The 13,190-nt window shown below is 59.8% G+C and overlaps 1 protein-coding gene across 8 annotated transcripts in view; it reads right to left on the reverse strand.

Moving 5' to 3' along the window:
* Positions 1 to 5,496: 5,496 nt before the first annotated feature.
* LOC138824871 (monoglyceride lipase) overlaps positions 5,497 to 13,190 on the reverse strand; it is a 76,904-nt gene continuing 69,210 nt past the window's right edge. For all 8 annotated transcript variants that reach the window (XM_070019282.1, XM_070019281.1, XM_070019284.1 and 5 more), the window contains 2 exons: positions 9,496 to 9,711; positions 5,497 to 7,787 (listed from right to left, as the gene is read on the reverse strand). In XM_070019282.1, coding sequence (XP_069875383.1) covers positions 7,662 to 7,787; positions 9,496 to 9,711 — 342 coding nt within the window. In that variant the 3' untranslated portion in view covers positions 5,497 to 7,661. The remainder of the gene's footprint in view (positions 7,788 to 9,495; positions 9,712 to 13,190) is intronic.

Here is a 13,190-nt window from a genome sequence, read left to right on the forward strand (position 1 = left end):
TGCCCTCTCCTAGAACGTTTCGGATCTTATCTTCCCTGTCTAGAACATTTTCATTTTTTTGTTTCTTAAGATGGGGAGGGAGGGGGCCGCACCAGGAGCTGGCAGAGGGGATTTGCCTGTCTGGAGCCAGAGAGACAGAGACGGCTCCCCGGGGGCCTCAGGGCTGGGCTCATCTGCAGGAAGAGGCCAGTGCCACCCTGGTCTGCCGTGCCTCTCCCTACTGGGCTCTGCTCTGCCTCCATTTACCCACCAGTACACTGGCAGTTGAAGGTATAAGGACCACATTGATGCCAGGTGCGGGCTGCCCGGTGGGAGGAGTCAGCAGGCTTGCATTTTCAAAGCCTCACTTTAAGCCGGGCACCAGTGGCTCACGCCTGTAATCCTAGCGACTCAGGAGGCTGAGAGGATCGAGGTTCAAAGCCAGCCTGGGCAGGAGAGTCTGTGAGACTCGTATCTCCAATAAACCGCTCAGAAAACCAGAAGCAGCGCTGTGGCTCAAGTGGTAGAGCGCTAGCCTTGAGCTGAAGAGCTGAGGGACAGCACCCAGGCTGATTTCAAGCCCAGCAACCAACAAAAAAACAATAAACCTTGCTTTGGTGGCCAGAAAGGCCAGACTAGAGGCCTCCGGCCACACCCACCCTGGTGGGTCAAGGTCAGTAAGAGACATTCAGACCTCTGTGGAACAGACTTTAAGTGACCACGTGGTTAGTGGAACAGCCGGCTAGGACACTGACCTGCCTTCTGGTAGCTTCCATCTCCACTCCAGACCACGGAGGAAGTCAGGGGAAAAACAGATCAAGCTTCCAGGCTTGCTGCTGTGGCGAGCAGGCCTCCAGCCAAGGCATGTCAGCACCGCGCCCCTGAAGCCAGGCCTCGGGCTGGGGTGCGGGCAGGCCCCGAAGCCAGGCCTCGGGCTGGGGCGCGGGCAGGCCCTGAAGCCAGGCCTCGGGCTGGGGTGCGGGCAGGCCCTGAAGCCAGGCCTGGGGCGGGGGCAGGCCAGGCCGCGGGCTGGGGTGTGGGCTGCTCCCCCACTGCAGCACGTGGGTGGGAACCACTTCCTGTACGCGGCTGTGGTAGGCAAATAAACCGGAAGGCACAAAGGGCCCAGTCCCCTCAGCTGGCTGGGATTGGACTCGAAGCAATGCTCCCCGGGGCTGGACTGCAGATCCGAGGCCTCGGTGCCGAGCCTCAGGAGCCAGGGCTGCTCTGGTCACAGCCAGGCCGTGGCCATGACCTCTCAGTAGAGGCCCAGTGCCCTGGGCTTTAGCCACCAGCTTCCCTGGCTGGCGACTGCTCTGGCAAAGCCTCAGCACACTGCATGGCCAGAGGTGCAGCTCCCCCACCAAGGCCGGACTGACCTTGCCTTCAGCCTCAGCTGACCTGGCTCTACATTTCTGTGGTTCTTTTGTTGTCCGTCGAGGAGCTTGAACTCCGGGCCTGGGCACTGCCCCTGTGCTCTTCAGCTCAAGGCTAGCGCTCTGCTGCTTGAGCCACAGCGCCACTTCCAGTTTTCTAGTGGTTTATTGGAGATAAGAGTGTCACGGACTTTCCTGCCCAGACTGGCTTTGAACCGCGATCCTCAGATAGCCTCCTGAGTAGCCACCGGTGCCTGGCTTCCTCATCAGTTTTGGGGTTCTTCCCAGGCCGAGTCCAGTAAAGATACACTGCAGAAGGAAGCAGCCAGCTTCTACAGCCAGAGAGGGGCGTGGCTGGGGCATTCCACCAATCACAGCAGCCCTTCATGTAAATTAGGGCTGTGTTTGCACCAATCACAGCACGGCCACCGGAGGCAGTGCGCCCCCTCTGGCCCGGTGAGAATTGCAGTTGGGTCATGGAGAGTTGGCGGAGGCTGGTCTTGCTTAGCTGGGGCTTCTGGGCCCACACAACTGGAGCTTGTCTTCAGCTGTGCTGTGATTCTCTGCAGCTGCTGCAGGGTCCCCAGAGGGAAGGTGAGGTGTCCAAGACAGCCACTTGCCACTGAAGGGACTGCTGGGGCAGCTCCCCGCCCACGGCGGCCTTACTCCAGTGTAATGAACGGCAGAAAGCATCACTTTTGCTGCTCAGCATTATTTATGCCTGCACATGAATTTTTGGATTAATTCTGTGAGTAGTGACATTGGAGTTTTGGTAAGTTTGCACTGCATCTAGACTGCTCTCGGCAGTATGGCCATAATGATATGGATTCTGCCAATCCCCGAGTGTGGGAGGTCTTTCCATGTTCTGGTGTTTTTTCACGTTTTTTATCCTTCAAGGTTTTATAGTTTTCAATGTAGAGGTCTCTTATGTTGGTTAATGCTTAGGTATGAGATGGTTTTAGGAACTACTTGTGAGTGTAACTGTATTCCTGATTTCTTTCCCAGCCTGTTGTTAGTATGTAGAAAGGGCATTGAATTTTGAATATTGGTTTTATATCCTGCTGTCTTTCCAAATGTGTTTATCAGTTCTAGAAGGTTTTATGATGGGTTCTGTAGGATCATGTACAGTACAGGGTCATGTCATTAGCAAATACTGATACTTGATTTCTTCTTTCCTTATCTGTGTTCCTTTTATTTCCTGCCTCATTTCTCTGGTTAGGATTTCTAGTACCATACTGAGTAAGAGTGGAGAGACTGGACGCCTCTTCTCATGATTTCTGTTTTGCCCATCAATGTTCTCGAATTATCTTTGTTGTTGTTGTTATATCTCTATCTGGCTTTGGAATGAGCATAATTTTTTTTGGCTGTCCTGGGACTTGAACTCAGGGCCTGAGCACTGTCCCTAAGCCTCTCTGTGCTTAAGACTAGTGCTCTACCACTTGCCACAGTGCCACTTCTGGCTTTTTCTGCTTATGTGGTACTGAGGAATTGAACCCAGGGCTTCATGCATGCAAGGCAAGCACTCTACCACTGAGCTACCTTCCCAGTCCTGGAATGAGCCTAATTCTTGCCTCATAGTATGAGTGTGGTAGCCTTCCGTTTCTGTTTCATGAGTTTGAAGAGTATTGGTGTTTGTTCTTTTTTGAAGGTCTGGTAGAACTGAGCTGTGAGTCTGGCCCTGGGTTCTTTATTATAAGACTCTTTTTTTTTTAAGCATTTTTATTTATTTATTTATTTTATTTATTTTTTATTTTGCCAGTCATGGGGCCTGAACTCTGGGTCTGGGCACTGTCCCTCAGCTCTTTAGTTCAAGGCTAGCGCTCTACCACTGGAGCCACAGCACCACCTCCGGCTTTTTCTGCTTATGTGGTGCTGAGGAATAGAACCCAGGGCCTCATGCTTGCAAGGCAAGCACTCTACCACTGAGCCACCTTCCCAGCCCCTATTATAAGACTCTTTAGTACTGTTTCTATTTCATTACTTGTTATAGCTGTTTAAGTGGCTTATATAGTCTCATGGTTCAATTTTGGTGGATCAACTGTACTTAAATTTTTATTCATTTCTTCTAGATTTTCCAGAACTTGCAAGTCAACTTGGTATGGCCTGCTTTATCTAATTTCCATGCGTTGTCATGGAGCTTTGGCAGACCTGTTTTCAACGTCCTTTGTTACTTAACTTTTAGATTCAATTATTTTACCATTTGGACAATTGAGCTCCAGAATTCTGACTTATTTTTTCAGTGTTTCCATCTTTCTGGAATTTCTCTCCCACACTTTGTATTGTCTTTTTTGGTTCATTCAGCTGGCTGTATTCTCATTTGTTCACATCTACTTGTTTACTTCGTTCATGTTATCATTGTTTGGCTGAACTCATTATTTGGACTTTCTTCCTCTCCGTTGTCACTTCTTTATTCTGGCATTATTGGTTTTTGAGGAAGACATGTTGTCTTGTTTATGAATTTTGTGATCTCTCGCTGGGATTTATGTGCAGGGTCCGGGATTTGCTGCGATTTGTCTCCTGCACCCTTGTTGGTATTTTCCTGCTGCTTTGTTACGATGAGGTAGGGCTGAGTGGAGAGCTGGCTCTGGGAAGCCACCTCAGGCAACAGTGGCTGCTGACTGTGAGCGGCTCTGCCTAGGCCCTGGCCCAGCTTCTTGCGGGGATTCAGTCACTAGGCCCTGGCCCAGCTTCTTGCAGGGATTCAGTCACTGCACCCTGGCCCAGCTTCTTGCGGGGATTCAGTCACTGCACCCTGGCCCGGCTTCTTGCAGGGATTCAGTCACTAGGCCCTGGCCCAGCTTCTTGCAGGGATTCAGTCACTGCACCCTGGCCCAGCTTCTTGCGGGGATTCAGTCACTAGGCCCTGGCCCAGCTTCTTGCAGGGATTCAGTCACTAGGCCCTGGCCCAGCTTCTTGCAGGGATTCAGTCACTGCACCCTGGCCCAGCTTCTTGCAGGGATTCAGTCACTAGGCCCTGGCCCGGCTTCTTGCAGGGATTCAGTCACTAGGCCCTGGCCCAGCTTCTTGCGGGGATTCAGTCACTGCACCCTGGCCCGGTGGAGTTACTTCTCTCAGGGCAAAGCAGGGTCCCGTGGAGGGCTCAGTAGGGAGGAGAGAAACCCTGGACCTGGTCCAGCGCGGCCGCGCAGCTCCCTCCCTGGAGGCTTCCTTTGCCGTGGAGGTTATGCGGGTGTGCCAGTCTCCTCTCTCCCTGGCCCTGACTCCACAGCTCACGTCTGTGATGGCCGCCGCCTCCCCTGGCCCTGACTCCACAGCTCATGTCTGTGATGGCCGCCGCCTCCCCTGGCCCCTCCACAGCTCACATCTGTGATGGCCGCTGCCTCCCCACGGCAGGTGTTTGAAGCTGCTTTGGTGGGGCATTCCTTCTCCTTACTCTGGCCACAATGGACTGCAGACAGGATCCAACCTGGATGCTGGGGCATCCCAGCCCTCACGTGGTGCCCTGTACGCGGGACACTGTCCAGCCTGTGTGCTCTGCCCCGAGCTGCTCTCCAGCAGCTACCCTGCACTGCGGGGCAGGTGATGGATGACATCTCTACAACAGCAAAGATGGAGCAGACTCCCCACGGCTCACCCATACAGGACAGCCGTCTGCAGGCCACAGGGATTGGTACTATGGAAGGCTCCACCTAAGCAATCCCGAGACAATGACCTCCAGGCCATTTAACACTTGGAACCCCGCCCCCTCCCTTGCCCCTCTCCTATTAAAACCCAAAGTCCAAGCCCAGGGAGAAGAGCACCCGGCGCCTCCCCACTGGGCACTGCCACCCGGTCACCATTGCCTGTCCCTCATCTGGTGTGTGGCTCAGACCCCGTGGGGCCGGAGACAGCGGCTCAACCTCACTTTGGAGGACCTGACCGGCCACGCTGTCCGGGCGGAGCCGCGGCCTCCAGCGTGGGTGCGGGAGGGTCTGGCGCCACACGGAGCCGAGCCAGCGCAGCGGGCGGGCCGAGGTGGAGGCGGGCCGAGGTGGAGGCGGGGTGGGGCTGTGGGATTGTCTGGAACTGGCCGTGGAGGCAGCGTCTGCTGCGTGGCCACAGCATGGCGACCTCCCTGCAAGACGCCTGTCACGCAGACCAGGCCAGTGTGGCCGGCCGCAGGCACACACGCACAGGACACTGTCGGAAAACACCCGGTTTATTAGAGTTAGCAGAAGCGCACATTGGTTCCTTTAATATTTCTAAGCAGACACACGTGTTCCCCACTAGAGCACACACGTGGACACGTGTCAGGCCGCAGTGACAGTGACAAGTAGAAGTCATGTGACCCGCTAGGCAGCGGCGTGTGACTCTGAAGAGAGGACAGTGTGAGGCAGACTGGGGTGGGCGCTCCAGCCGCAGTGCTCCGCGTGGGCTGGGGTGGGGAGGGCGGCCCCGCCCCTCCCTGCGGGTGTCTCCGGGTCCTGGGTCCTGCCCTCCCACTTCCTCCCGCGGGCAGAGCCGTGTTATTCCTGCCAAACCCTCGCCTCCGGTCGGCAGGGCTGCCAGCTTTGGCATGCCAGAGAGGGCGCCCTGCAGTGGGCAGTGGGCGGGCGGCAGCGCGCACCTGGCGGGTCCCAGAATCTCCGGACTCATCCACCAATGCAGGGCGCCCCCGCCCTCCACCCCCCAAACAGTCCAGTCCAATCACTCCACCCCTTTCCAAGTATGAATCCTTTAACCAGACATCAACATGTCTGAGTTTGAATGCGTCTCTACAAGAGCTTTCATGTAAAAACACCATGCATCTGAGTGACACCCTGGGCCAACCAGGTGCCGTCACTGGGTGTGGGAGGCGGTGGGAGACGGGAAGACTCGGGCGCCAAGCAGGAGTCACAGCTCCAGGCCCCAGCACCGAGCCGTTGGGGCTGAGAGAGATTCCTGCTTGGAGCACAGCCTCGAGGCTGCCTGGTTTCATGGGGCAGAGGGGCATGGCAGGGTCAGCTCCGGACTCTGCCTGGAGGGCACGTAGGACCTGGGCAGTGGACACGACCTGCCCCCCCCAGAGGATCTTCAGCATCGGTGCAGCCAGGGTTGCAGGGGCCAAGGGTCCACGCTCTGGGAGCCCAGAAAAAGTCTGGAGCCGGACCTGACTCAGGGAGGGAGCAGCCTTCACCCAGGGGCCCGCGGCGGGCGGGACCATGGGGCCCTGAGGCGCACCTTGTTGTGGGGCTTGGGCACCGGCCCCGCCCTGGGGCTGAGCAGGCCTCCCGCCCTGCCCTGCAGCCCCACAGCTCACCAATGAGACGCCTGAGGGAAGTGCCGCTGCGGGGGCAGGGCGGTGCGCGCTCCCCTTTATTGCTGGCGCCAAGGCCAAGGGCAGGTGGGCGGGGGCACCTGGGTCCTGCTGTGGTCTGGCTCCCGCTGGGGCGTCGCTGGGGCGTCCCTGGCTCCGGGGGTCCCCAGGCGCTTGCATTGTGTCCTCCGGGGCTGCACGGTGGTCTCCTGCCACCAGAGGGCGCCAGGCCACTGCAGGCCCAGGTGGGCACCGCGTGTTCTATGGCCCCCTAGACGCGTCACTGCCCACTGGGGAAGGGGGGAGGTCCTGCCCCACCCGGGAAGGAGGGGGGCACCGTCCCCAGGGAGGGAAAGGCTGGACTAGCCCCTTCTTGGGGTGCAGTCCACTTCCCCACCCATATATCTCTGCTTTAGAATATACTTTCTATTAGAAATTCCTCTTCCGCATGGCTCTCCTCCACATTCAGGCAAGTTGGGGGAAGGGGACTGGGGGATATGCACAGCGCCCCGCGGGCGGCCGTGCCTCCTGGCAGGAGGAAAGGTAGACGAGAGCCAGGCTCCCCGCCCAGTGCTCAGCGGGGCAGGGCCCGGATGCCCACTTCCCCATCGGCCGGGACCTACGAGGTCCCGGGGTCCCAGGGGCGTGCGGGGCACGTGCTGGGGGCGGCTGGCACCGTGGGGACCTGCCACCAGCCACTCAGCTCAGGCCCAGAATGGCCAGGGAGAGGGTGGAGAGGGGGCTGGGGTATTGCGGTGGCCCCGCAGCCGGCGCTGGGGGAGGTGGGTGGAGGCTGTGCTTTGGGGGCATCTCCCTGCGGGGGGGGGGTGCTCAGCCCGTCTCCCCCGCCTGGCCTTTCCTGTGCACGAGGCCTCCGCCCGAGCAGGTCCGGCGGCAGCCTGCCTCACGCAGGACCAGGATGTCTTTTTCTTTTTAAGTAAATTGTGCTAAGGATTTCTCCAATTGTTTTGGTTTGGCTTTGGGGTTTTCTGCGAGCCACGTCTGAGAAGCCAGCTCTGCCCTCCTCTCCCGTGTGCCCGGGCGTGAGGGCCATGAGCGGCGCGCGGCCCTCAGGGTGGGGACCCTGCCCCTGCCTGGGCTGTCCTCTGCGAGACCCACGTGTTGATCTCCTGGAAGACGGAGTCGGTGACTTCGGGAAGCTCCTTGTGCAGCACGTGGTAGGCACCCTCGTAGATCTGTGGGGCGCAGCGGTGTCAGGGCCGGCCCTGCACGGCCGCGGCCTGTCCCCACACTGCCCGACGCCCCTCGTACCTGGACTCCAGCGGTGGCCCACACAGCCAGGACGGCGGGTGGGCTGTGCGCCCGCCGCTGAGCCGCCACCCCTTCCCATCCTCCTGCTCAGCTCCAGCGACCGTCCCTCTCCAGGGACTCCCTAGCCCACCCTCTCCCAACACTCCTTCAATTTCAAGACAGCCCTTCACGTGGAATGACTCTGGAACTTTCCTCCAGCTTCCTGCCCACAGCATTTACCTATATTCCCCAGGAGGTCTTAGTGTTTAAGGGGCCATGGGCATCACACCCAGACAAGGGGCCACGGGTGTCACCCACACAGACAAGGGGCCACGGGCGTCACACACAGACAAGGGGCCACGGGTGTCACCCACACAGACAAGGGGCCACGGGTGTCACCCACACAGACAAGGGCCATGGGCATCACACCCAGACAAGGGGCCACGGGTGTCACCCACACAGACAAGGGCCACGGGTGTCACACACAGACAAGGGGCCACGGGCGTCACACAGACAGACAAGGGGCCACGGGTGTCACACACACAGACAAGGGGCCACGGGCGTCACACACAGACAAGGGGCCACGGGTGTCACCCACACAGACAAGGGCCACTGGCGTCACCCACACAGACAAGGGGCCACGGGTGTCACCCACACAGACAAGGGGCCATGGGCGTCACCCACACAGACAAGGGGCCACGGGTGTCACCCACACAGACAAGGGGCCACGGGTTTCACCCACACAGACAAGGGGCCATGGGTGTCACCCACACAGACAAGGGGCCACGGGTGTCACCCACACAGACAAGGGGCCATGGGTGTCACCCACACAGACAAGGGGCCACGGGTGTCACCCACACAGACAAAGGGCCATGGGTGTCACCCACACAGACAAGGGGCCACGGGTGTCACAGACAAGGGGCCACGGGTGTCACCCACACAGACAAGGGGCCACGGGTGTCACACACAGACAAGGGGCCACGGGTGTCACAGACAAGGGGCCACGGGTGTCACCCACACAGACAAGGGGCCACGGGTGTCACCCACAGACAAGGGGCCACGGGTGTCACACAGACAAGGGGCCACGGGCGTCACACAGACAAGGGGCCACGGGCGTCACACACAGACAAGGGGCCACGGGTGTCACCCACAGACAAGGGGCCACGGGCGTCACACACAGACAAGGGGCCACGGGTGTCACGTAACCCTGCTCTTCCTGGAGTCTTTGTTTTTTGTTTTTTTTTTTTTTGGTCCGGTCATGGGGCCTGAACTCTGGACCTGGGCGCTGTCCCTCAGCTCTTCAGCTCAAGGCTAGTGCTCTACCACTTGAGCCACAGCGCCACTTCCGGCTTCTTTCTTTTTGCTTATGTGGTGCTGAGGAATCGAACCCAGGGCCTCTGGCATGCAAGGGAAGCGTTCTACCACTGAGCCACCTTCCCAGCCCCTCTTCCTGGAGTCTTAAGGCTGTCCTGGAGCTTGGACCTGACACTCCCAGAGCTCATCTGCCCAGTGTCCACTGGGTTCTTTTCTAACCACCGTCTCCGGACGGCCCCCTTCTCCATGAGCTCAAGGCATGAGCCCAGCGCATGCAACCTGCCGCAGGGCATCCGAGCCTGCTGGCAGCCCGAGGGGCGGTGAGGGGGCCATGCTCACCTTGAGCGTCTTGTCCAGGCTCCGGGCGGAGCCCATGAGCTGGTAGGCCCCCCTGCTGTCGCACAGCCGGTCAGCAGAGCCCTGCAGCAGCAGGAAGGGCACCGTCAGCTTGGGCAGGGCGCGCTCCACCCGCGACACAGCGTTCAGCAGCTGGATACCAAAGCACACCTTCAGCCCTGCGCGGCAGATCAGGGGGTCCGAGTTGTAAAGCTCGACCTGGGGAAACAGACAGGGCCAGGTCAGCGGGGAGGGGAGTCCCCACACCTCCCGGCCCAGTCCCCTGTGCGCCTTGCCCCAACAGACAAGCCTCCATCAGCACAGGGCAGACTGGTGGAGGGCCTCGCGGCCAGGCCTGGCGGGGGCAGAGGGCAGCGCCTCCTGACACGACAGGGCTCCGGTCTTACAGTCGCAGTGACGGGGGTGGGGGGCCCTCGCTTCCGCTGCCGGGCCTGCAGGCCTTGGCAAGGACTGCAGAGACATCAGGCTTCCTGCGGTCACCCCCCACACACTCGTCCTGATGCCAGACACGGGGGCCGGCGGAGACACGGGGGCCGGCGAGCCTCTCCCGGCCGCCCAGGCTGAGCCCTGCCCAGCCAGGCCATCTGTTTGGCAGGCCGTGAGGACAGGAGGCTGGCGGTGCTTGGGCAGCCAGTTAAGGCCGCTGTGAGCCCTGCTGGAGGAGAGCTGCGGCCCCAGCAGAGCCCAGCGCCAATGCTGAGAGACACAGGAAGGACCACACAGGGCAGACTAAGAACAGCGGACACCTGACCCTCGGGCGTCGGCACCAGGCGCTAGCGTGCCGCCGCCATCTGACCCTCGGGCGTCAGCACCAGGCGCCAGCGTGCCGCCGCCATCTGGCCCTCGCTGCCTCCCTCGCTGCCTCGTGTTGGCCGCGTTACACCCACAGGTGTCCTCTGGCTGCTGTGGGGGGTAGGCCTGTGCTCCTGGTAGGAGGCTCGGCGGCGGCTGCCTGGCGGAAGCAGTCCACTCTCCCCGTGGGAGCCCTGCTACTTTCTGAGAACCAGCTCCTCACCCCAGCCTCCCTTGCAGCCAAGTGCAGGCCACAGGACCTTGTTCTGGCCAATAGGTAGGCTGGAAGGCTGATGTGCACTAGGAGAATCTTTGCCCTTTGAAGGAGTGGTGGGGACATGTGGACAAGGTCACGGTCACAGACAGATGTCTACCAAGGACCAGCCCCCTCCTGAGCAAGACCTGTGGCCTGAGGTCTCTGTTCCGGCAGGCAAGCTGCGCTCTGCGTCAGCTCTAGCCTGGGTCTCCTCCAGGGGTCTGGGACCATGGCCCTGTGTGTGTGTGTGTGTGTGTGTGTGTATTGTGTTGGTATGTAGGTATGTGGGTGTAGATATGTGTGTGGATATGTGGACGTGTAGGTATGGACATGTGTATGTGGATATGTGTGTGTTGGTGTGTGTGGATATGTATTACATATATGGATGTGTGTTGGTGTGCATATGTGTGGTGGCGTGTGTGTGGATGTCTTTGTATACGTGTGGGTGTGGGTATGTGCGTATGTATGTGTTGTGTGTGGGTATGGATGTATGTGGATATGCAGATGTGTGTTGGTGTGTATGTGTGTGTACACAGAGGTGTGTCTGTACACACGAGAGGTCCAGCCTGAGGCTGAGATGCATGCCCTGACCGCCTCTGTCCCGAGCTGGACAGCAGGGGGCCGTCCAGTCCTCTGACCTGCAGCGCAGAGGGCTGGCCCCCTGGGAGGCTCTCCGCAGGCCTGGGGCTTCCTTCCCGCCAGGGCTCAGTTCCTGTCCTGGTCACGTAGACCCTGTTTACACAATGTTCTATCTGAAGCTGCCAGATGTGCAGGGGAAAGGGCTGTGTGAGCAAGGCCAAAAGGCGGGCTGTGAGGGGAAAGGTGAACTGAGCAGGGGGAGGTGAACTGTGAGGGGTGGGGGGGAGGGGGAAAGGTGAACTGAGCAGGGGGAGGGGGAGGGAGGGTGAACTGTGTGGGGGGGGAGGCTGTGTGTGTGTGTGTGTGTGTGTGTGTGTGTGTGTGCAAGGCCAAAGGGCGGGCTGTGAGGGGAAAGGTGAACTGAGCAAGGGGAGGGGGGGAGGGAGGGGGGAAGGTGAACTGTGGGGGGGAGGGGGGAGGGGGGGAAAGGTGAACTGTGTGTGGGGGGGAGGCTGTGTGTGTGTGTGTGTGTGTGTGTGTGTGTGTGTCTGAGCAAGGCCAAAGGGCAGGCTGTGGGGGGGGGGGTGAACTGTGCGGGGTGGGGGGAGGGGTGGGGGGGGAGGTGAACTGAGCAGGGGGAGGGAGGGAGGGAGGGAGGAAGGTGAACTGTGTGTGGGGGGAAGGCTCTGTGTGTGTGTGTGTGTGTGTGTGTGTGTGTGTGTGTGCAAGGCCAAAGGGCGGGCTGTGAGGGGCAAGGTGAACTGAGCAGGGGAAAGGGCAGGCTGTGGTATGAGCATAGAGGGAGAGGCGGAGGGAAGCTGAGGAGAGGAGGGGCACAGGGAGACACTGAGGCCCCCAAGCAGCAATTCTGAACCAGCCACAGAAACTTCTCTTTCTGGTGACGATTAGAAGGGCAGCCTAGGCCTTGGGTTCACTGAGCAAACGCTCTGTCACTGAGCCCAGCACTGAGGTGACATTCTTGCTCGTGCACACCATGGTCCTGGGGCTTGAACTCAGGGCCTAGGTGCTGTCCCTGACTGTTTCTTTTCCTTTCTTTCCTCAAAACTTGTGCTCTACCACTTGAGCCACCACTCACCAACAAGGTCAGTGTTTGCGTTGTGTGCTAGGATGATGCTGCGGACCTCAGCCTACCAGCGTTCTCCACTGCCAGCCAGGCCTACCAACCTGTGACGGAGTGGGTGGCCGCTGGTCCACCAGAAACCAAGCAAGTGGCAGAAAAGACAGGCACACAGGACACACAGCTGGTCAGACTGCGACGGAACTTGGCAGAGCCCAGAGGTGAGGGGAGGATGGGCCCTGGGCAGGCTTCCTTCCCAGCCCTCCCCCCCTCACAGAGCCAGCCCCCCGGGGGCCAGTGCTCCGGGGGACGCGGCACGCCCCGCAGGCTCTCTGAAGACAGGTTTCCCTGCCCACCCGCCCTTCCTCGGCAGCCCAGACTCTTCATTCCTCTGGGAGATGAGAGCTCTCCGGCACAGCAGAGAATGTGGGCACCGGCAGGACCAGGTGGGCGGCGCTGCCTGCGGCCCGCTCCTGTCCTGAGCAGGAGGAGATGGGCTTGCTGAGGAGAGGGGGAGCATCAGCCAAAAGGAGACTATGAAGCCCTGACTTGTACGACCGGAGACTCTGTGCGACCCCCTGATAATCACAGTAAGACGGCATAGAACACTCTTACCACGGCCTTCGTCTGGCCTGCTCTCTGTTGGATGAAACTTCTGTCTCCCTTGAGCTAAGACTTCACCGAGCCCTTTCCAGCCTCATGTGGGTGGCCTGCCTGCTCCCCACTGGGGCCTGGTATGTGGCCAGGGGGTCACTGGCTATTGTGCAGCGTGCTGGGTGGGGGGGGGCAGGCTTATGGAATATTCTGAACTCACGTAGAAAATGCCGGAGGAACTGGGCTGTGCACGGAGCACAGGAAATGCGGGGAGCAGCAGTGCGGGCCTCAGCCGCCCACCCTGTGGCCTGCTGGGGCGCGGCTGCCCGGCAGGCCGTGTGCATCGGCGCCCGGCAGGGACGCCCGACCCCTCCACCA

The sequence above is a fragment of the Dipodomys merriami genome, unplaced genomic scaffold, assembly GCF_024711535.1.
Source record: "Dipodomys merriami isolate MVZ:Mamm:240054 unplaced genomic scaffold, mDipMer1.0.p SCAF_13, whole genome shotgun sequence".
Classification (NCBI taxonomy): Eukaryota; Metazoa; Chordata; class Mammalia; order Rodentia; family Heteromyidae; genus Dipodomys; species Dipodomys merriami.